This window comes from Mytilus trossulus, chromosome 2 (assembly GCF_036588685.1).
Source record: "Mytilus trossulus isolate FHL-02 chromosome 2, PNRI_Mtr1.1.1.hap1, whole genome shotgun sequence".
Taxonomy (NCBI): domain Eukaryota; kingdom Metazoa; phylum Mollusca; class Bivalvia; order Mytilida; family Mytilidae; genus Mytilus; species Mytilus trossulus.
In genome coordinates, this window is record NC_086374.1 from 46,568,852 (window position 1) to 46,594,967 (window position 26,116).

General features: G+C 33.3%; 2 protein-coding genes across 3 annotated transcripts; both read left to right on the forward strand.

The window, feature by feature from the left end:
- Positions 1-1,745: 1,745 nt before the first annotated feature.
- Positions 1,746-18,700, forward strand: LOC134707403 (uncharacterized). 2 transcript variants are annotated; one of them, XM_063567116.1, is made up of 3 exons: positions 1,746-1,868; positions 7,524-7,613; positions 17,606-18,700. In XM_063567116.1, the coding sequence occupies exons 2-3, from the start codon at positions 7,526-7,528 to the stop codon at positions 18,385-18,387; spliced, it is 870 nt and encodes a 289-aa protein (XP_063423186.1). In that variant the 5' UTR covers positions 1,746-1,868; positions 7,524-7,525; the 3' UTR covers positions 18,388-18,700. The 2 variants fall into 2 exon arrangements, with proteins under 2 accessions (XP_063423186.1, XP_063423187.1); XM_063567117.1 differs by lacking the exon at positions 1,746-1,868 and adding an exon at positions 2,766-2,803.
- A 4,572-nt stretch (positions 18,701-23,272) lies between these two features.
- Positions 23,273-25,869, forward strand: LOC134705807 (uncharacterized). The gene is made up of 2 exons (XM_063564524.1): positions 23,273-23,521; positions 24,725-25,869. The coding sequence occupies exons 1-2, from the start codon at positions 23,326-23,328 to the stop codon at positions 25,867-25,869; spliced, it is 1,341 nt and encodes a 446-aa protein (XP_063420594.1). The 5' UTR covers positions 23,273-23,325.
- Positions 25,870-26,116: the final 247 nt, after the last annotated feature.

A 26,116-nucleotide genomic window follows, 5' to 3' on the forward strand; every position in this document is an offset into this window, starting at 1 on the left:
GAAAATTAGTTGAAAAAGGCTTAACTCATCAGATGGACAAAAATACAAGTGGACGTGGCCGGATACTTCTACATCCCGACAACAAAAAGACACTAGGAACAGATCTGAGAGTACTCGCAGTTATGTGACAGCTAGTTCGAAGCAACTAACAACTTATTATAAAAAAATCATGCATCTAAGACTAAACTGTCAATCCGTACACATTCAACATCCAATGGATTTAGTGTAAAGACGTCATAAACAGCCAGAGAAAAACATAACCGAAATATCTAAATCCAGGAAAGAACAGTTATTACCAATTAAATTGGATTTATTTTAAAGTAAGTTCCTTGGGGTAAATTTCAGGAGTATATTGAGAAAATTCTTGATTATTTGACGATAAAATCAACAAGATAACGGAAAGTGTTGTTGAATTTATCAATTAAATGGAATTTTCGACGGGTCTCTACTCAGTTTAGTCATAAACTATGATTCCTAACAGTACAAAAACAAGTCTGCTTGTAAAGGGACACAATAAGTGCCCATGGGGATACCTACAACCTGTCGATAAACTTTGTTCCGAAATTTACATAATTGTTTTACATTGTCTTATCAGGGCCTTTTAAAGCTGACTATCTGCGGTATGGGCTTTGCTCATTGTTGAAGGCCGTACGGTGACCTTTAATTGTTAATGTTTGTGTCATTTTGGTCTTTTGTGGATAGCTGTCTCATTGGCAATCATACCACATCTTCTTTTTTATATAAATATTATCAAGGAGAAAATTAATAGCTTCAATCATCTCATCACACCTCTTAAACTCGGTTTAAAGGGCAATTATTCCGACCGTGACGATTTTGGTAATTACAACTCATAAACAGATCTTGTCTTAATGTTCTATTTTGCTTCATAAAGATTATGTCGATCTGATATAATTTTATGAAAATAGGCCAAATAAAAATATGTAGCATAAATGCGTAGTCGTCTGACAGTATTTATAATAATAGACAGAAGGAAGATATCATCATTCTTAACATGTATACCCCTATCCGAGCCCTGTCATGCACAGTTATCTTAATATATATTTTATAATCGACAACTGAAACTTGCATTTTATCAATATGTTCTGTTTTTTTTTTGCCATGTTGGCGGTGTCAGCAAGCCCAAAAATGCCGAATTGTTACAAGTTTTATTGATTTGTGGTTCCAGAGGAGATGATCTTTGAAAAAAATAACGGAAAACCGACGAAGGACGCCAAATGATGACAAATTTCCACAATGGTCCTTTAACCATGTGAGCTAAAAAAAACAAATATACTCTCCCATTACTCAAAACTCTTTTCTATTGTTCGTTTCTCCGATGTAACGGTTGCATAAGCAGCAGGCATAAATATACAATTTTAGGTCAATGAAAGATAAATATAACCTTTTTTGTATGAGGCTGAGAAACGAGGACTTCCACAGGTCAGCTTTGCGCCGAGTACAAAAAAGTTTATATTTTTATGACATTGACCTCATACTGTATTTAAACTAAAACTTAAACTAATACATTGATAGCTTTTTAAATCGTCACACAATTGTCAAACTTATTTTCAACCCTTAATGAACCCCTGGTTGTGGAGAAAGTGTTCCATGAAGAAAGTGACATTATACAAAATATAGCTATGTTACGAGTTCCTTACGATATATTTAGGAAAAAAACAAACTATTTGCAGTATAAAGCTTGAATCTTTTTCTTTGTTTATGCGTTATCATCAAATGAATAGATAAAAATCATTACTGTTTATCAAGTTAAGTAATATATGTTTATCATTAATCATAGTACATGATACAGCATTTGATGTAGGTCATTATTTAGAACAGGAAATCTATTTGATACACAATAAATGCAGGTAAGTAAAATAGTGATCAGCTGTTCAACTATGAATACTTTATTTCAGATCGATTTTATGTTTTGTACATATGTTAAATGTTTGATTTTAGCAATATATGATTGGTAATTGTCAAATCATATGCCGGTTATTGTCATAATTGTTTTTGCTAAATTCAATGGAGGACAATTTTGTGACCGATACTGAAAATCACAGGAAATATACACACTCCAAACATTGACCCCTGTTGATTCTGGTCATGAACAAATGTTGAACTGAGATGTGATATTGCCTTTATCATGCATATCATTTAGCACCAATATAGTGTGGTATAACTGCCAATGATATAACTAATCCACCAGAATTCAAATTAGTAGATATAATCAAGCAAGTATATATAGGTCACCATACGGCCTGCAACAGTTTGCTCCTTTTTTAAACATTTGTTTGTTTTTATAGTGTTTAAGATTATAACACAATGTTGACTGCTGTACCCCTATTTTTGACATTTTTTCCTGTTATGTCTGTTTGTTTAGTTAACGCATCGTTCAATAAAATTGAATTCGACGCAACTTTCATACAAATGAGAGGTTTATCTAGCTATAAAACCAGGTTCAATACACAATTTTCTACATGAAAAAATGTGTCTGTATTAAGTCAGGAATATGACTGTTGTTATCCATTCGTTTGATGTGTTTTGGCTTGTTAACAGGGAATTTTCCTCCGAATTCAGTAATTTGATTGAATCAAATAGCAAACTGATGTGCAGTTTAATTTTTAGGGGGGATTAATACGTGTATCAGTGGAAAACAATGGCTATCATATTACCTTCTTACAGCAATCAAGCTCTTTGGTTCAGTTTATACGAGCTTTTGTTTACAATATCAAGGGGGGAATCTACGTCATCACGCAGGGTCTCGGCGATTGAAATTATACCACCATCTAGTCGCTTCAAGGTAAGAATTGTACTTATTATGCCAGTTATACAAGGGTATACGATTATACAAAATAGTCCACCAAAGACTATATAAAATAGGAAAATAAATGAGCCATCGCTCAATATTATTGGTTATCTCAATCTTGCAAACACTTCGATGCAAGTTTAAGGAATTAGGTCAAACATGCAGGATATCGGCAAAAATTTTCATAGCAACATCTTGATTATCAAGAACTGCCTATTTTATCAGCAAATGAACATGTCCGAATTCTTTATTGTACTCGGGAAACTACTTGTTACTCACAAATATCCGTCATTATTGTCGAAAAACGTCAAATTTTTAAACAATGAAAAAAGGATGTCGGCAACACATCGAATATCGAAGACACACTAATAAGTTATTAATGTAATTGTCCCTTGATTTTATCAACCATTATGAAGATACGATAAAAAGAAAATACAGGATTAGTGTTCTTTGCTTGCTTCCATTACAGGCACTCAATATCAGGATTCAATTTTTGTAAATATTCGAGAAATAAAATAGTTTTAGAAGGTGCAAATCTGATTTCTATTCAGTTAAGCCAGGGGTTCCACAGGGGTCATTTATTGGACCAAGTCTTTTTGATACTATATATATATATATATATATACAACTCGTCTAAACATCAACCCAACAATGTTAGATCTGTAAATTTGCTTTCGCAAATTTTTGGTTCTTCCCTCGCCGGGATTCGAACCCATGCTACTGTGATATCGTGACACCAAATCGCCTGCACTGCAGCCGTCCCGCTAGACCACACGACCACCTGGGCTCTCAAAAAAAGAGCGCTCGGTGGGCATGTGTTACCTTTCCACGTCAGTTTTAATCTAGCTGTTACCTTTCCACGTCAGTTTTAATCTAGCGGCGTACTACAGTACATGATATATAAGGCATGAAGATGTTATTGTTACAGATCAGCTAAGTACATGATATATAAGGCATGGGTTATATACAACTCGTCTAAACATCAACCCAACAATGTTAGATCTGTAAATTTGCTTTCGCAAATTTTTGGTTCTTCCCTCGCCGGGATTCGAACCCATGCTACTGTGATATCGTGACACCAAATCGCCTGCACTGCAGCCGTCCCGCTAGACCACACGACCACCTGGGCTCTCAAAAAAAGAGCGCTCGGTGGGCATGTGTTACCTTTCCACGTCAGTTTTAATCTAGCGGCGTACTACAGTACGTGATATATAAGGCATGAAGATGTTATTGTTACAGATCAGCTAAATTATCTATATATATATATATATGACAGATGACATATATATATATGCGAAAGCAAATTTACAGATCTAACATTGTTGGATTGATGTTTATATATATACAACTCATCTAAACATCAACCCAACAATGTTAGATCTGTAAATTTGCTTTCGCAAATTTTGGGTTCTTCCTTCGCCGGGATTCGAACCCATGCTACTGTGATATCGTGACACCAAACCGCATGCACTGCAGCCGTCCCGCTAGACCACACGACCACATGGGCTTTTAAAAAATACAGCTTTCGCTGGCCGTGAGTTACTTTTGCACGTCAGTTTTAATCTAGCGGCGTACTGCAGTACATGATATATAAGGCATGAAGAAGTTATTAATACAGATAAGCTAAATTATCTATGGTAAAGGATCCTACAAATTAATGTAAGATACAGTCACAGAAAATAATTATATTTATAAGTACGTCTGAGTCAGTGACAACTCTACAACTGATGTATCTATCGGATCGCCATCAATGATGGTGATACATGGCTGTGTACATAATGTATATACAACTCGTCTAAACATCAACCCAACAATGTTAGATCTGTAAATTTGCTTTCGCAAATTTTTGGTTCTTCCTTCGCCGGGATTCGAACCCATGCTACTGTGATATCGTGACACCAAATCGCATGCACTGCAGTCGTCCCGTTATATATATATATATATATGACATTTTATATGGCCCTACATCTACCGGGTGTTTAATAAAGGCAACAGTACTATACCGCCCGCTGTTCGAAATTCATAAATGGAGAAATAAAAACAAATCCGGGTTACAAACTAAAACTGAGGGAAACGCATCAAATATAAGAGGAAAACTAGGACAAAACAGAAATACTACATAAAAGAATGGCACAGGACATTTTAACTAGAGGCTCTAAAGAACCTGTGTCGCTCACCTTGGTCTATGTTAATATTAAACATTGTACACAAATGAATTCATGACAAAATTGTGTTTTGGTGATGGTGATGTTTTTGAAGATCTTACTTTAATAAACATTTTTGCTGCTTACAATTATCTCTATCTATAACAGTAGTTTCTGTGGAAAATGTTAGTGGAAATCTACAAATTTTGTGAAAATTGTTAAAAAATGACTATGAAGGGCAATAACTCCTCAGGGGGTCATTTGACTATTTTGGTCATGTTGACTTATTTTTAGTTCTTACTTTACTGTACATTATTGCTGTTTACAGTTTATCTCTATCTATAATAATATTCAAGATAATAACAAAAAAACAGCAAAATTTCCTCAAAATTACCAATTAAGGGACAGCAACCTAACAACCAATGATCCAATTCATCTGAAAATTCTAGGGCAGATAGATCTTGACCTGATCAACAATTTTACCTCTGTCAGATTTGCTCTTAATGCTTTGTTTTTTGGGTTATAAGCCAAAAACTGCATTTTACCCCATGTTCTACTTTTAGCCATGGCTGCCAATTTGGTTGGTTGGCCGAGTTACCGGACACAATTTTTATACTAGATACCCCAAAGATGATTGTGGCCAAGTTTCAATTAATTTGGCCCAGTAGTTTCAGAGGAGAAGATTTTTCTAAAAGATAACTAAGATTTACGAAAAATGGTTAAAAATTGACTATAAAGGGCAATAACTCCTACAGTGGTCAATTGACCATTTTGGTCATGTTGACTTATTTGTAGATCTTACTTTGCTGAACATTATTGCTGTTTACAGTTTTTCTCTATCTATAATAATATTCAAGATAATAACCAAAAACAGCAAAATTTCCTTAAAATTACCGATTCAGGGGCAGCAACCTAACAACGGAATGTCAGATTCATCTGAAAATTTTAAAGCAGATAGATCTTAACCTGATAAACAATTTTACCCTTGTCAGATTCGCTCTAAATGCTTTGGTTTTTGAGTTATAAGCCAAAAACTGCATTTTACCCCTATGTTCTATTTTTAGCCATGGCGGTCATCTTGGTTGGTTGGCAGGGTCACCGGACACAATTTTCAAACTAGATACCTCAATGATGATTGTGGCCAAGTTTGGTTAAATTTGGCCCAGTAGTTTCAGAGGAGAAGATTTTTGTAAAAGTTAACGCCGGACACAGGACGACGACGGACGACGACGACGGACGACGACAGACGCCGGACGCCAAGTGATGAGAAAAGCTCACTTGGCCCTGCGGGCCAGGTGAGCTAATAACAAAAATGTGAGATTGAACAATCGTATGCATGGCCCTGTCGGTCCTTTATCGCGACCTTTGCTCAAGTCTACTGGGGGTTTTGTTGAAATTTCTTCAGTAATTGAAAATGGGTGACACTTAATATTTTTGGCAGGCGTTTTTATTTTGATGACAAATGAGGATTAGCATGGTTTTGATTTTTTTACGGATGGCGGTTTAGTGGGCGATCTGGTCGCCTGGTTAACATCAGGTTGTATTCGCGATCGTTTCTGCATGCACAAGTTTAATTTTGATTACGTCTTGTCATGACAATCAGTTTTATCTGAAAAAAAATAAGAAATTAGATCTAGTCACATGTTGAATAACCTATGTGTTAAAAATAGTATATGATGTGTCCCCGACATCCTTCGATATTCGATGTGTTGCCGACATCCTTTTTCCATTTTTTAAAAATAAGACGTTTTTCGGCCATAATGACGGATATTTGTGAGTAACAAGTATTTTCCCGAGTACAATAAAGAATTTGGACATGTTCAATTGTTGATAATAGTTATCAAAAGTACCAGGATTACAATTTTATACGCCAGACGCGCGTTTCGTCTACACAAGACTCACCAGTGACGCTCAGATCAAAATAGTTAAAAAGCCAAATAAATACAAAGTTGAAGAGCATTGAGGATCCAAAATTCCAAAAAGTTGTGCCAAATACGGCTAAGGTTATCTACTCCTGGGGTAAGAAAATCCTTAGTTTTTCGAAAAATTCAAAGTTTTGTAAACCGAAAATTTATAAAAATGACCACATAATTGATATTCATGTCAACACCGAAGTGCTGACAAAATAGGTGGTTCTTGATAATCTAGATGTTGTTATGAAAACGTTTGCCAATATCCTGCATGTTTGACCTAATTCCTAAAACTGGTATCGAAGTGTTTGCAAAATTGAGATAACCAATAATATTGAGCAATGGCTCATTTATTTTCCTATCTTATATAGTCTTTGGTGGACTATTTTGTATAATCATAACCCTCATATAACTTGCATAATAAGTAAAATTCTTACCTTGAAGCGACAAGATGGTGGTCCAATTTCAATCGACGATACCCTGTATGATGACGTAGATTCCCCTCCTTGAATATGTTTTCAAAATATTCAGTTAATTTGAAGGTGATCGCCTGACCTTTCCTTCCTTTTCGGGGTTCACTTGTCAATTTTTTGTTACCATTACCATTTTGTACATATAAATGGATAAATCATATTACATTTTCATATACTTTTATTGTAGAAATGTCATGCTACATTGTAAATTATGCGGATACAGCCTATGCTGAACTTACAACTCGTGGCACGGACTACAACTTTGATGACAGGAGAGGTAAATCTCACATTATAATGCAATTTGTTTGTAACGATAATTTTATTTGAACGTTAAAAATATTTTGAGGATTAGATACCACCTTCTACCAAAGACAGATACCATTTTGAATTCCGAGTTTTTTAGTATGAGATGTATCAAAAAATAACAAGGGAGTCACTTTTTGAGCCTAAAAATCTTCTTTTTGTCTATATTCAATCATTCTGAAGCGTACGAAAGTTAAAAATACATGTAGTTTTCATGTTTGACATCCATAGTATACATATGACGTCACATTGTTTAGATGCTAAATACGATGCAACAGTTTCGGGGACTTTTTCATTTATGCCATTTTTAAACCAAAATATTTATTAAATGACCTTTATTTTAAAATTTGGCATTAGAATGGAGATAACTGTATCGTATTTTAAAATATCCGTTTACCTATTTGCGCTTCGCGTCGCTAGATAAACTCAATTTGCGACAGTAAAATCTACCCTCTTGCTGCCGACCGTTTTTCAAGGTTGCATTTCATATGCCGGAAAATACGACAGCTCGACGTCTGTGACGTAACATGCCAAACAACGACGTCATTCGATATATGACGTCACGAAATAATGACCATTACATTTCGGATCCATTGAAGAAAACATAACACTGTATAATCTTCGGTCTTTTAGTTGAAAGAGATACAGCATTGATGAGAAGCTTGCATAAATTTAACCATGGACATATGTGTCCCTCCGGCACTGCCGGTTTGGACATATGTGTCCCTCCGGCAGCAAGAGGGTTAAAATATAATATAGTTATCTCCGAATTAGTAATGTAGTTGTTTAAATTATGTTCCATGATTAAGTTTTTAGCGCGTTGAGAGTTCAAATCATGTTAACGCTTAGATATATTCTTACTTTGATAGTGTCGCGATAGAAAACTATTTTTTTAGTATTTTTGGATTAAAAAAGATCATTCCATTTAATCAATGAACATAGGTAAACTATACTGGCAGAAAGTTGTATCATTGACATCCATGCAAGACCATTCATACACATGAATAAATTCGATGCAGAGATGGGGGTATATACATGTAAGATACCTGTAAGATCGTTGTGGGGCTCATATGGAAGAATCCTATCCTTTTTAGCCCACCATATTTTGGTACACTTTCAAAAACTGATACAATCATCAATCCTGCATGATTTGGTGCAAATTTCACACAATTAAAAAGTTATATAGAAAACTATTTTAATCCTCATCAATTACTTAACTGATACAATGACGGTCTATACTAATTTTAAAAGCTTCCAGTTTTTGATGAAATAACTTCAACTGGTAGGTTATTCCAATCATTAAAAATACGTTGTGACAAATGTCTTAGTCGAAAAGAAGTGTTACATCTAGGTTTTGCTAATTTCCAATTATGCCCACGGGTATTTGTACTGATGACAGTAAAAAAATCTTTCATTAGATATATCTTCGATTCCTTTTAATATTTTAAAAGCTTATACCATATCACCTCTTCACCTTCTGTGAGTAAGAGGAGGTAGTTTAAGTACTTTTAATCTGTCTTCATAGCTTAAATGTCGTTAACCAGGAATTAATTTAATTGCTTTCATCTGCATTGTTTCTACAGCATTAATATCTTTCTTTAAATGCGGATACCATATTGTGTTTCTATATTCCACGTCGGTCGTACAAACGCAACGTATAGTCTTAAAATGTATATTGATCTTTAAAGTTAAAAGTTCGGTTAATCAGCCCAAGTATACTATTGGCTTTATTTATTTTACTTGATATATGTTGTGAAATTTTAAGATCATTTTGAAAAATAATTCCAAGATCCTTTTCTTGTTCATCTTTAGTGATATCAATATTGTTCATGGTTTAAACATATTCTGGATTATTTCTTCAATAGAGGATTTGTTTACATTTTTTCACATTAAATTTCATATCCCATAACTTGGACAAGTTGTAGAGTGCGTCTATATCATTCTGTAAGACATCAGATTTAGAAGTAGTTGCATACATTTTGGTATCGTCTGCAACATATTTTACTATAGACTCCACAACATCTGGTTAATCAGTTATGAATATAATATAAAGAACAGGTCATAGTAAACTGCCTTGAGGCACTACACTTATTACCTTTTTTATCATTCAGATTTTTTTCCTTTCACCGCAACTTGTTGTTGACGTTCAGTTAAAAAGTCAGAAATCCATTCTAATATAGATCCACGAGTACCGTATGAATACAATTTCATTAATAATCTTTTATTTGGCACAATCTAGATATAATTTGTCCAAGGATATATTAGTATCCATAAATAATTACTAGTCTTCTATGACATAAAGCAATTGTAACATAAATGATCTACCAGAGAGAAAACCAATATGTAAGTCTGATAACATATTAATGGTTATTAAGTGATCAATTATTTCCTTCCGTATAACCTTACCCCAAGTTTTGCAAACAATTGAAGTTACACTGACCGGTCTGTAATTTCCCGCATCCTGTTTATAACCTTTATTCTTAAAAAGTGGGGTAACTCTAGCATCTTTCCATTCTTTATGAATTTTCCCAGTGTCAATGGACTTTTATAATATAATAATAATAATATCTTCATTTAAATAGAGTAACTCATTTGGATTAAACCAATTTTCAATCAGGCTCTCTACATACAATGTTAACAATATGAATAAAAAATAATTAATGTAATATTAATAATACACACATGTAAACAATAGACGTATATAAAGTAATATAAATAAAGGCAACAGTAGTATACCGCTGTTCAAAACTCATAAATTAATGGACAAAAAACAAAATCGGGGTAACAAACTAAAACCGAGGGAAATGCATTAAATATAAGAGGAGAACAACGGCTTAACACCGAAACGTTACACACACAGAAACGGACCAAGCATCAGACAAAACACCACGAGAATAACAAATATAACATGAAAACAAAATACATGAATTTGGGATAGACAAGTACCGTGCCACGTCTTATCTCAATATCTCAAAAATAAGAGAAAACACAAACGACTCAACGTTAAAATGCAACACACACATAAACGAACAATAATATAAGAATGACCATCTTCCTGACTTGGTACAGGACACTTTTAAAGAGGAATAAAAGTGGTGGGTTGAACCTGGTGTTGTGGCATGCCAAACCTCGCACTTTAATGGCATAGTTAAATATAACATTGAGAAGACAACATAATATTACAGGACTACAATACAAATAAATAGGAGAACATATTAGACAAAGAAAAACATGATTAATAGATAACAAAAAGCATCAGGTTTAAAATTCAATACGACTTGTCCACACAAAAAATCAACAGTGACGCCCAAATATAAAAGATCGAAAGTGAAAAAAGTACAAAGTTGTACAGCACTGAAGATCAAAAGTTGAAAAGGTTTCGCCAAATACGGCATTGTTTTTATGCCCGGGATAAGAACATTCTTATTATATAACAACAACAAAAACACCTATGGTATGATATAGTGTGGATTAACTTATAAATTTAACACTTTTATAAATAAAATGATTTGTAAGAGTTTTTAAATGCAGATATACTTTTTGATTTTTAATTTTACTTGACAGTGAATTCCACACTTTTGGACCACTAAAAGAAAAACTTGATTTGTACAATTTTGTATTTGATTTAGGGACAATAAAATTATCCGATGATGGAAGTCGAGTATTGTAAGATTGTTTACTTCTTGTAGGCACAATACGATTGGATAAATATTTTGGTGTCAGTTGGTGTTTTGATTTATACATTAATAATGATATGTGGTAAACTATTCTTTTAGTAACAGGAATAATTCCAGATTTTTTAAATAGTTCAATAGATGGGTTACGACTATCGTGTTTGTTTAATTAAAAATAATTCTAGCTGCACTTTTTTGCAATTTTAGTAAACTGTCAACTAAAAACTTGTTACAGTTTCCCCATACTGAACAACAGTAATCCAATGTGAAAGAATATACGCATTATAAAATAGAATTCGTGCATTGTGATTCAAGTATTTCTTGATTGTTTTTAATAAAGCTAATGAAGAATTAACTTTTTTTTATTATATGATTAATTTGATCATACCAAGAAAGAGTTTTGTTAACAAAAATACCCACAACTTTTTCACATTGCCTTTATTAATCTTGTGGCCATTAATGGATACATTTAATGTTTCATTACACATCACAGACAGTTTTTGTTTGAACCTTTACACATTGTCTTAGTTTTTGACACATTAACTAACATTTTGTTTTCATCAACCCATTGACAAATATTTTCTAATACAACCTTGAGTGTTTGACTTATATACCTTTTGTCTTTTCCAATTACAGAAATAGTGCTATTATTAGCAAAAAGATCAAGATTATGATTAGGATTACACAAAGGCAAATCATTAATAAATATTAAGAATAATATAGGACCTAAAACGGACCCTTGAGGTACACCTGCTTTTAATGTAGATACATCTGAAAAAGTATTTGAAATTGATACGACTTGATGTCTATCAGCTAAATACGAAGTAAACCAATGAATTGAATTATAAGAACATTTATATTTTTTTAATTTTTGAAGGAGCAGTTTGTGATTTAGAAGATCAAAAGCTTTACACAGACCTAAAAATACTGCCCCTACTAAATTTCCCTTATCAACGGCTTTTAACCATTTATCTAACAAAGAAGTCATAGCAGTTTGACAGGAATGGTTTGCACGAAAGCCTGATTGCATGACACACAATAGATTATATTTGTTTAGAAAATTCATCAAATGAGTTTTTACGTGTCGCTCAAGGATCTTAGATAAAAATGGTAAAATTGCAATAGGTCTGTAGTTAAAAACATCATTTTTTGAACCTTTATTTTTAAAAACTGGTAGAACTTTAGCCAGTTTGAATAACGATGGGTATACTGATTTTCTGATGCCTAAATTAAAAATGTGGCATAATGGAACTGATATTAGGTGTGATATAAGGTAGGATTAATTGACGGAGAACAAATTCATTAGTTATTTGTGGTATGGTAAAAAAGATATTTTCTGGTACACGACATGAAATATAATTACCATTTGCATTATGCAAGTGTTTCCATAATTTACTGCTATTTCCTTTTTCTTCTTCTAATACTGTAGTATAAAAAAATTGTTTTGAATTTTCTATGAGGTATTTAACCTTGTTTCTCCAAAATTTATAGTTATATGTGTCTTTTTTCTTATAATAATAATCACGTTTTTTTATGCCCTTCTTAATTTCATCATTTATCCACTGATTTTGATAAAAATGTGAACTCGCTTTTTAATGAGAGGGGCAGGATGATTTAACACTTAAGTAAAAATATATTTATAAAACTTAGTAGCGCTTCATCAAGATCATCAATTTTCTAGTATACTGTCAAAGGGACACTGAGATAAAAGTCAAAGGTTTTGAAAATTGCCATATTCTTTACTATTATTAACGGATGAATATTATCTGGACCAAAAGACTTGCTTCCATTTAATAAAAGTAGATGTTTTTCAACTTTGTCTTGATTGGTCACAAAGTGGTCTAAAGATGATTAAAAATTTCTCTCTTCAATATTAGGTATACTATTTGTATTTTCAGCAGTAAATACACTGGTAAAAAAGTCATTTAATACAGTCGCTTTTTCCTTATCGGAAGTAGTTAAGTTTCCATTTGGTTTCATGAGGTTTGATACTGCTGATTTTGATTTCACTTTCAAAGTTACTTTTGACATATATCCAAAAATGTTTTTGCTCAGTTTGAGCTTTTGATGCCACTAACTTCTCATGTTCGTCTTTTTGCTTTTCGAACGTTCTCATTTGCCCTGTTTCTAGCAATTAGTATCTGGACCAGGCCTTTTGTTTACGTTTTATATTGTTGACAATCAAATGTTAGCCATAATGGTTTAGGTTGACAACTCGGTTTAGGATTAGAAAATATTTTCCACATCTCGCTTATGTCTTAATCTTCAAAAGAACTATCCCAATCAAAATTGCTAAAGACTTCAGAAAATTTTTCAAAGTCACATTTGGAATATTTATATTTCAATTTACCAGTTTCGTATTCATTGAAAGAGTACAGAAAGTCAAATGCAATGGTAGCAGGATCACTAAGTCCCAGTGAAGCATCAATATTATTATTGTCAATATTGCTTTCATCTTTTGTAATAATTAAATCTAGAGTTCTACACATCTGATTTTCCCTAAATCTTGTAGGTTTATCTATACTAGAACACACCCGCGAAATCGCGGGCATATACAGCTTGTGAACTGTTGTAGGATGATTTTTTGTAAAAGATATTATGTATTGAAAATTACATAAAAGGTATCTACCTTTTTCCAAAGTCCGATATTTGTTTCCTTTCTGTTAAATTCAATTATATTCGTGTTTCTGGCCTATGACCACAATTATTCTTCTCCTTTGCTACAATGCTTCTTTTGGTAAAAGTCAATTGAAATCAGAGAATAATACATAATGTATTATATGTCTCTGTTGAAATTAAAAATTTGCACCGTTTCAAACATGAAATAAATGTAACTGCTTATATATAGACCATTATTAGTCTAAAAATATGCTTCTATGCATGTATGACAATCAATCAGTGCCTTTTTTTAGAGCCTTATTAACATGCCAATGGTAGGATTTGAATCATGTATAAATGACTAACATCGACTAAGGCTAATTTGAGGGGTTGTCGAACGGAGGGATCCTGATCCCGAAATCAATCCCGGGCTTGAAACCATGAAATCCTGAGATGCAGCATTTAAAGAAATTCCGAAATCGAAAAATATATTCCCGGATCCCGTAAGGATCAATCCCAAAATCCCGAGCTTAAAAACACCCGATCCCGACGCCCCGAAAAAGGTCCTGCCTCCCTCTTATCTCTACCTTACTTTCTTTTTTGCCAAATCACTATTTTCCCCTTAAACAATAAATTATATATAGAAATTCCCTGACAGAATACAGAGAATCTCTATATATTAAAGTAGTATAATCGTAGTTTACAAGTAGATTAACGCGAGCAATATCATTGTCCTCTCTAAAGGATATAATAGTTGTGATTTTTGCGATCTATACACCATGATATGGAGAACACTCTACGATTGGTTGTACTTATGCCACATGTTTTACTTATTTTAATATAGATCCAGAGGCGGATTTAGGGGGGGCAGGGGGCCCGGACCCCCCTTTTTGGGAAAAAAATTGGTTGCTTATATAGGGAATCACTGAAGCGTGACTGGAGCGGCCCCCTCTTAGGTCAGTCAGTGGGCCCCCACTTATGAAAATTTCTGGATCCGCCACTGAGATCTAAATGCAACTAGTATGACCCGTTGAATAGTAAACATCTAAAAAAAAAACAGTAGACAGAATACAGAGATTCTCTATATATTAAAGAAGTATGATTGTAGTTTACATGCAGATAAATGCGAAAAATAATTGTCCTCTCTAAGGAGGTATAATAGTTGTGGTTCTTGCGATCTAAACACCATAATATGGAGAACGCTCTGATTGGCTTATCTATTTTTATTCTTTTTGTTATCTATCATACGATTGGTTGTATTTGTGCATGTTTCAAACAGGAAGTCTAATCTATGACTTAAAGTCAGACTGATGACGGAATCATTTCCGGACTCCTTTTTTTTGTCATTTTTCTCCCAAAATAACTCAATCTGAATAATCATAAGAATGGATGACAAATGCGACTATGCATGTTACCTATAGGACACAGAGGCATGATGATTGATTTATTGTGGAAGGACGACCCAAAATGAGGTCTTCTCGTTTAATAGTATAGATGTTGATATAGAAAATTGTGACGTAAAGCTTCAATAAAAGTATGTTCGTAATGGTCATCAGAGTGAGGTGTAGTCCAAAAGTTCCAATCAATATCACGTATATTAAAGTCTCCCGTTATTAATATATTGTTATACAATCGAGCTGCTTCAATCAATAGTCCAATTATATTTAAACACGAGTTTTGAGCTGACAGGCTTCTGTATATTGATAATTGAGCCTATCAACACAGTCTTATTGTCTTTTACCCAATTACACCATGATGCATCATCATAAAGCGAATTCATATATTCAGAAATGACTATTTGCATAAATAATAACTCCCCTTCATTTATTTTTACTCGGATAGCTGTATAGCCTTCAATGTAAAATAATGGAGTAATGCAATCTATATCAATATTTGTTTTTGGCAAAACTTCTTTTATAAAAATAAAATCTGGTTTCACAACCTGTATTTGTGCTTCAAGTTCATCAATTTAAGTACGTAATTGATCAGCATTGGTGTACATACACTTAACTTTGTTTACAATTAAAGGGTTAATATTTCGATCTAAAATCTAAATCATCAATATTATTTTGCCTATTATCGTCTGTACTTTCGGAAGAACTTTCACTTATCATACTACCATCATTGCTTATATCATCAGAATCACTTGCGTTGTCATTGTCTGCATTATCACAATTATTAAAAAATGAATTATCTTGCATACTATCTTTAGTACTTTCGGATGTACTGTATCTTATTTCACTACCCTCTTCACATATATCATCAAATTCACTTGTTGAATCAACATTGCAGGTACTTACATTGTCATTTCCTGCATTATCAAAGTTATCAAAAAAAATAACTGTAACATTTGAACTGTAACAAAAACCAACTGGAATTAACGTATTTACATGTTGTTTGATCTTTTCTATAGAAAGTCTTCCGTCGATAAATTGGTAGTTTGACCTGAACCGCCACTTTCAACACTACTAGCTGTATTAGTCATACTAGACTGACCAGACATGTCTTTTATTTCCATGATTTTCCCCCGAGAAATTACCAAATTTGCATTGTTTGTTGCTTTTTTCTTTCTCTCTAGCTCTTTTCTCAGCTCAGTATTAATGTCTCTCTCCTCTTATATATCAATGAGAAAGCAACCAAACGAAACAAAATATATATATGTTTGTAAACGAATCATCAGAAAGAGAAGTGTCTATATATATCATACTCAAAGCGATAAGCCCAGAAAGGTTGGGGTAAAAATGTAACAGACATCATCAAAAGTCTGCCATCCGTTCAAATTTCCTGAAAGATAAACACATTAAAATTCAAAGTTACCTGAATCAAGACAGACACATTGTGCACGTTATAAATAATAAATCAAGGGTATATATGTCACGGACGGACGAACGGATAAGTCTTTCAGTGCTATTTTACAATATTGACCTAAGAATCAACGATTTGAATAAATAAATTATTTAAAAATCAAACAAAAAAAAAAACAATTAAGAAAAAAAATACATCAAATCATTAAAAACATTTAAAGTCAAAATAAATAGTCCAACAGCTTCAGTAGTTTGTATATCCTGATTACTTCCCTATATGTTAGTTCGTTATGACGGTTATTGTATCGTGCACGACAGTTTCACTATAATACGTAGATATGCTGTTTGTTGACTGATGTTTGATTGCGTTCAATCTGTATGACCACTCCTTAACACCGCAGCATTGTATTACTCTGGTGCAGACTGACACCTCAGAATTGATGCACTATATATATACATAAGTACAGTAGAATCATATGTAGGTTTTAGATATCAAACATAAAGTGCCCTAAACGAGTGTGGTATCCTTCCACACCAAAATCCCAAGCAGAAATAAAATGACAACGTGTCCAAAGAACTCATTTGCGTTTAAACACAGGGGGAACAAACTTAGGCCAAACGAAAATATATACAGAAAAGCGTATGTTAAAACTATGAAAAAAATAAACTGTGAAAAAGAGGCGTCCTGCGCAAAGACCGCAAGTGCAATTCTCTGATCATGACGACAATTTCACAAATCATTATCTATAAACAAGTCACCGTATAAATATGTGAATAACTCTATAAAATGCATCTGGATCGTGACAATAGACAGGACACCTTTTTCATTGGAATTAGATAAATCTTTAATATTGTTCACTACATTAAAAGGTTATAAAATATATTTTCAGGAACATGGAATATATGGAATGCCTCATTGTTCTTAGATGGAGCTGAAGAGCTAGTAATGAAACGTTATAACTTCATGTATTTTAGTAGCCTGAAATCTTCACATGTTTCAAGTGTTATTATAAAGGAAGTCATGAAACTCCATCCATCGTTGCATAATTACACACACAAGTCTGACGTGGAATTCCGAATAACTATAGAATTGGGAGAGCTTGGACAAACTTCTGCTCCTCTCATAACAAAACTATTTGATGCCAAATCAGGACTACTTTTGGTGGAAAGGTTCTTAAAACTGGTGTTTATCGATAATGAGACCAGGCGGCCGGTAAACAATCCTGAATGGTTTTTGAATAAGCACTCCCATATACAAGGGATACCGCCTGAATTGTCCAAAATGCCATTGCCAGAACAACCAATGGAAGTTTACGAATACAGGACGGTTGTACGATACAGCGATCTTGACTCAAATTATCATGCAAACTATTCTCTTTACGTTAAATCGTGTATGGACTGTGTAACAACAGCAAGCATAGACAAGAAACTGGTTTATTTCAGTGGTGATATGTGCTCATACCAAGTAACATTTTTAAGCGTTGATTTTCTAGGGGAATGTTTTGTTGGAGATCAAATACTTATATCGATGTGGCAACATTCTGAAAAAGTTAACGAATTTATGTTCTATATTTATAAGGAGTCAGATAAGAAAAAGTTAACTTATGTTATATGTCAGTTCGGGTTAGAAAAGATGCCCAGCCGAAGTATGGCTGCTGTCTCTAAAATGTGAAAAATTATAAACAGATAATAAGGAATTTAAATACTCATTTTAAATGATTTGCCGTCTGATACATTCATTTCTTAATTTGACGTTTTAATATTCGCATACGCTTAGACTCGGTTATTCGGTATTCATACATATATATCTGGATTTCGCGACTTTTCTCTTTTGGAGAAAATTCATTGATCAGATCGACACGTATGTTGTTTTTTTTTAATTTGTAGATTTCCTACCATTATTCGGAGATTCAGAGACCATGATTTACATGACCAGAATTGTCATATTTTTTTTATATATTAAACTGATCAGTACAATTTCTCATCCTTGGTTGCTTTTTGATTTATTTACGTAATATTAAGACTTTATGTTCGTATGAATTTATCAAAAAGATGAATAAAATATGACACGACTCTGTACTTATAAATCCCGTTATCGTGTTACAGTGCTATAGCTAATTTCACATTCCTGTCTTTCATTTTTGCTAGTGTGCTTTGTATTTATGTATCTTTGAGCTTCCTTGTTACACATTTATTTATTTCTATAGTGATTAAGATTATAACACAATGTTGACTTCTGTACCCCTAATTTTGACATTTTTAACCTATTGTGTCTGTTTGTGTTGTTCATACATCGTTGTCAATATTATGAAATTTTATGCGCTGTCATACAAGTGAAAGGTTTAGCTAGCTGTAAAACAAGATTAAATCCACCATTTTCCAGATGAAAAAATGTCTGTACCAAGTCAGGAATAGGACAGTTGTTATTCATTCGTTTCATGTGTTTGAACTTTTGATTTTGCCATTGTATTAGGGACTTTCCGTTTTGAATTTTCTCGGAATTCAGTATTTTTGTGGTTTTACTTTTTAGTCATGAACTGTTCTCATTTAAACACAACTCTCAAAAAGAAAAGAAAAATAAATATATATTTCATCAAAGCAGTTCTGTAAAAAGCTGGAATCGTCATATATCAGCCGTGAGCCACAATGTCTGAACCTTTTTTGTAATGGAGCTTTTTTCCTATACATATTTTAACTTCTTTTAACACATTGTAACGTGTCTGAAAAAAATTGACCACACTAAGTAATCTGAAAGTAGTACTTTGGAATTTAAAAGCGACGGAGTAAGATGATAAGGCGTAGGATTGTAGTTATTATAATAATTCCTTAAATTATGTCCCTTTATTTGGAAAAGGAGAAGAAGAATCATAGACAAGAGTTTAGATTTCAAAGATATATTTGGAATTTGTCGTATAATAGAAAGACATTTAAGTATTACTACTATTCATCATAAAAATCTTCGCAGCAGTTTTGGTTGTTACTATCCTTGTTCATGATGACGCAATAACGCAATTTTATATCAACATTTCAATTTTAAATTACTTTATGCAAAATTTCCTCTCAAAAGAGTTACCAAAGACATAGCTTTTATACAATTTATTCAATAGTGAATGCTTTTATATTATTTCTTCTTCTTCAGAGAATAGCTTTTATATTATTTATTTTTCAGGGAATGGAGGTGAACATATTTTAGAGTATATACAATCTAACTCTCTTTCATCTTGTAACAGTATTTAAACATTCGACTTTTCTACTCTTTACACAAGTATTCCACATTCCAAACTAAAAGACAAATTGAAAGAGTTGGTATGACTTTGCTTCATAAAAATGAATAGCTAGCGTAGATACAAGTATCTTGTCTTAGGGAGGGATAAATCCTACTTTGTAAAGAATCACTCTGATTCATTCAAAAAATTCTCTGAAACCGATATTATCAAGATGCTTGATTTCTTGATTGACAACATATTTGTCACGTTCGGAGGACGTGTTTTTCAACAGACTGTCGACATCCCAAATGGGAACAAACTGTGCCCCTCTACTTGCCGACTTGTTTCTTTATTATTATGAGGCTGACTTCATGCAGGAACTTCTTAGGAAGAAAGATAAGAAGTTAGCAATATCCTTTAACTTTACTTTCCGCTGTATAGATGACGTTCTTTCACTAAACGATTCAAAATTTGGTGACTATGTGGAACGCATCTATCCCATCGAATTGGAGATAAAGGATACTACAGATACAGTTAAGTCGGCTTCATATCTTGACTTACATCTAGAAATTGACAATGAGGTTCGGTTGAAAACAAAACTTTACGACAAAAGAGATGATTTCAGCTTTCCAATTGTAAACTTTCCATTTCTAAGTAGCAACATTCCAGCAGCACCTGTATACGGGTATATACCTCCCAATTGATACGATATTCCCGTGCTTGCATTTCCTATCATGATTTTCTTGATAGAGGGTTACTGCTCACAAGGAATCTATTAAACCAAGAGTTCCAAATGGTGAAGTTGAAATCATCCCTTCGTAAATTTTACGGACACTATCACGAGTTGGTTGACCGTTATGGAATAACCGTTTCACAAATGATATCGGATATGTTCCTTACGTCGTAACTACAATCCCCTTCCCTATCATGAATGTGACCTACCGAATTAGACTATTTACCGGATTTGTAATCACATAAGCAACACGACGGGTGCCACATGTGGAGCAGGATCTGCTTACCCTTCCGGAGCACCTGAGATGACCCCTAGTTTTTGGTGGGTTTCGTGTTGTTTATTCTTTAGTTTTCTATGTTGTGTCATGTGAACTATTGTTTTTCTGTTTGTCTTTTTCATTTTTTAGCCATGGCGTTGTCAGTTTGGTTTAGATTTATGAGTTTGACTGTCCATTTGGTATCTTTCGTCCCTCTTTTATCTATCGGTTTGAGATTTGGATCTAGCGAATCGGGAGGATTATAAATCGATTTGAACAGACCTTCTGTATTTATTGAAAACAGACTCATATAGAAATGTAACAGCACAAAAAACTTATGAATTCCGAATCTTCGATCAAATACAACAAAGGCGAACTTCAAAGCAAAACCCGTATTATCACCAACATCGTACGACACGTCACAGTAACCTATCAAGTGCTTTATTTTGCTTTTAAAAGATCTAATCTCGATACAAATGTACTAAAATTACAAAATTGACACAATGCATTGAACCTTCTCTATATAGAAATGGGTTGTCCCTACGTTATACTCTTGTCGATATTCAGACTCGTTTGTCAAATCATGTTGAGGAGAAACCGACCGATATATGCAGTGTTGCCTTAGAAGGTAGAGAAGGGTTTTTTCCATATAATAATCGTGTACTTTTGGACGATAGAATTGACTAAAAGTAAAAATCACAAAAATACTGAACCCCAAGGAGAATTTAAAATTGAAAGTCCCTAATCAAATAGCAAAATAAAAAGCAAAAAAAAAAAACATCAATCGAAAGGACACTTGGTATAGCATGGTGACATAAAGCTATATCACAAAACCAGGAAAGTCTGATTTTATTATGCCTAATAAAAATGCGACGAAAACTTTATGGGACAAAAGGATAGACGGATGTAAAGACAAACAGGGCCAAACAGTACATCCATTCCTTAGAGCGGGAATATAACAAAGATAGTAACACGATCATGTGACAGAGATTGGAGATGTGGTATGTATGACTGCTATTTAGACAACTTTCCATACACCGAAGTTCAAACGAAGTGGATGTAAGCAATTTTTGGCAAACGTACGGCGTTCAAGTTTTATTACCATGAAAGAACTCTAAATGTTACTGGTCGTACTTTCTTCTACAATTAACTCTTATATGAAGCTCACGCTGCTTTCTTCGGCCATTTACTTTTATATCTTCTGTTAAAATTAAATATTTTCTGATAGAGGGTTCCCTTTAAAAAGTTTTTGATTCTCATATATTCTATGTATAATTTTTGGACTAGTTTGAATCTCGGTCTATTTCTGTAATTTATTCTTACATACCTGTATGCGTACATTGCCTATGTAAATTTTAAAATTGTTTGTATGCACATTGAACGACAAATTTATGTGACGTATATAATTTTTCTGACGTCGGACACTCAAGTAGATCCATGTGTTCGTGGATAGGTTTTTGTGTCCTGTTAAATTGTTCCTTTTAAAAGTTTTGGATTCTCATAAATTCTATGTATAACTTTTGGACTAGTTTGATTTCTGTAATTTATTCTTACATACTTTTGATTTCTTAACCCTGTCTGCGCTCATTGCCTATGTAAAATTTAAAATTGTTTATAATCCAGGTACTTTGGATACCTATTGTATGCACATTGAACGACAAATTTATGTGACGTATATAATTTTTCTGACGTCAGACACTCAAATCAATCCATGTGTTCGTAGATAGTAGATGTTGTTGTGTCCTGTTAAATTGTTATACGATGATGACTGATGTTCCCATATTTTGACTATTTATTGATTGTGACTGTTTATTTAACGCATCATGTAAATGTAACGGAATTTGATGAGACTGTTATTAAAGTGAGAGGGTTAGCGCTATAGAACCAGGTTTAATCCACCATTTTCTACATTTGAAAATGCCTGTACCAAGTCAGGAATATGACAGTTCTTGTCCATTCGTTTTTGATGCGTTTTGTTTTTTGATTTTGCCATGTGATTATGGACTTTCCAAATTGATTTTCCTCTGAGTTCAGTATTTTTGTGATTTTACTTTTTAGCTAGGTTAGTGACTTTTTTCTCTCAAAACTATTATCATATAGAAGATAGGTAGAAAGTATGTTGTGTGTATTTTTGATAAGAATTTAAATTTTGTTATCTATGTGTGTCATCGGGATTGTAAGGAGGACAGCCCAGTGTTTTGATCCCAATGCTTTGATATGGTTATGAAGTACAAAGCGTGTTGTGATATATTAGTTGCACTAGGGCTGATAGTATCTTTGATTGTTTTAATGGTTAACAATCACCCATTTCATCCGGAAAATTAGCGGTGGTTACCTGAGCGTTTTTTTTATCAGTTAGACGCTTGTAACTAATGTAAATGTATGGCGGTCTCTAACGTTCTGACGTAAAACAAGATGCCAACAAGATGTTGTGTCCCAGGATGTTCTGTGAGTGGTGGTCACAAATTCCCTTCAAATCCTGAGCTGTGTCTAAAGTGGAGGGTTGCCCTAAAAAGATCCGACCCCACCAAAGGTCTATGGAAACCGGGAAAGCACGACATTGTTTGTCATCAACATTTTACAGTAAATGATTACAAGGAGACATTATTAGGTAAATTTTGTATGATCTACAGGTAGTTTATTTGCATTCTATTACTCTTAAAATTATCGGCATGCATTATAATGTCAGTAGTTGGATTTTTGGTGACCAGAAAGTGTTTTTAGGGGGTGGAAGTTATAAAAATTAAATAAACATTTTTTTTTGTAAAACTAGCAGCATAAAATTAATGTATTGATGTAAGTAGCTTTGTATTGATATCAAAAGTTACATCAACTGTTCAAGCCTGTGTTTTACCTTTTCTATTACTATTATGTGTAATTTTTTATGAATAGTATTTCTTAACACCTGTAAATTAATGTTCAAAGATCATGTATTGGGCACAATCATTATCACAGCTGACTGACATATTGTTTCTGAAAAAAATATTGTTTTAGCATGAATTTTTGTGTTTTAAAGTTCGTGTTGCTTTGTGGTTTTGTTTTCCTTTTTTAGGAAGACTGCAAGTAAAGAGAATGTGAGTACAGCATTATTTAATGATAGAATAAAATCCTTATTTTTTTAATAATATGATCATAGTTACATGTAACAATCAATGGAAAATTGGGATTAAAATAATTTCAGATATAAAATAAAAAATAAATTAACTGTCAACTCCATAAATTGATGTTAATGAGAGTTACAAATGTATGTAAAAAATGTAAGTGGCTCATAATTTAAAATTAGCTGTTTGTTATCAATGAGTTGTTTTATTACATACATGTATCCACTCCAGGTTTCATAAGGCACAAATTGAAATGATTTAAACCTAAGAAATTGCCAACCAACTCTACATTGAATACATAAATTATAAAAATAAGCAATTATGCATGATAGTCAAATTACAGCCTTCAGCTTTGAGCCTTGACTCACACAACAAAGTTACTTAATTTGTAAATACCACCAATTATAGGTCACACCTGCAACATGGAGACTTGGTTTTTGCCATAGATAAACTTACTCAATGTCAGAGTGTGATTGGATGCGGAACAAAGATTTCTTGTTTAACCTAATTAAATAAAATCTTAATAAGTCTTATTATTTATAAATGTATGTAAAGTAATACATGTATAGTGCTATCCCCACTGCAATGTTAACCAAAAATAATGCAGAATACATGTACATGTAGATAGTAGTTTTATTGCCTAATTATAAAAAAATGGTTTCCAAGCACATGTGTGCAATATTTTTAAAATCAGTTTCATGCTTTGTTTCCAGGTGATCGAAGTAGACTAAAGGTAGATGCAGTACCATCAGTGTTTAGCTTTCGTCCCAAAATAAATATTGTAAGCCCTAGAGCTTTAAGAATGCAATCTAGAAAAGCCATGAGTGTGGACACAGCTCTTAACCAAGGAGTACAACAAGAGGTTGAAATTGAGTCAACACCAAATAGTACCGATATTTCCTTACCTTCAGAGCCTGACGTACATGTACCCAAGGACATGCAGATCCAGTGTGAGTTACTTGGTCGGTATTCAATTGAGAGGTTTATGGACAATCCAAAGGCAGTTTCATTTTATACAGGTTTTAAATCTTATGAACATTTTATGTTCTTATTCCATGCACTAGGTCCTGCTGCATATGAGCTCAAATATAAATGTTCAACCCTTCATCCATCTGATCAGCTTTTTATAACATTGATTAAACTTAGATGTGCCAAAGAAGATGTAGAGTTATCCTTGCTATTTGATTTATCTGTTTCAACCATTGCTAGGATTTTTAATACCTGGATTAACTTTCTTTATTTTCAATTGAATGAATTAAATATTTGGCCATCAAGAGACATTGTTGATAAGCATATGCCAGTAGATTTTCATAGAAAATTTCCAAGGACGAGAGTTATTCTTGATGCTACCGAGATTCCTATCCAGAAATCTCAAGACGTTAACATTCAGAGTGTGACTTGGTCATCCTACAAGCACAAAAATACTGTGAAAACTATGGTCGGGTGTACCCCAAGAGGTGCTATATCCTATATTTCAGACTGCTATGGGGGATCTACCAGTGACAGGCAGATTATTGAAGACTCAAGTCTTTTAGATAATACCAGGTTTGAATCTGGGGATAGTATAATGGCGGATCGAGGCATAATGGTTCAAGACCTCTTTGCAAACAACGATGTGTATGTTAATACGCCTACAATGCTGAAAGGAAAATCACAACTAGAGCCAGAAGAAATTGTGAGGGATAGACGTGTTGCATCCAAGCGTATCCATATAGAACGTGTTATAGGATTAGCCAAACGTTTTAAAATTCTTAAGTCCGAACTTCCAAACACCAAACTGTCATTAAGTAACAGAATTGTATTTGTTTGTTTTGCATTGACAAATTTCAAAAATGCAATTGTTGATAAATTTGCCTAGATTTTCAAAGGGTCCCATTTTTATATTTATATTGTAATTTAACCAAAGATAGTAAAATTGGCCATATTTTCATAGTTCTAAAGTATACTCCTTAGATGTATCCACTAATTACAAAAAATGTAATTATAACTAATTTTGGCTTGTTATAAATACATGTATGACATTTACGGTACCTAATGCTCTTATTTCTTTAAGTATGTTTAATTATTTTTTTATCAAGTTCAGCATTATTGGAGGAAAAGATGGG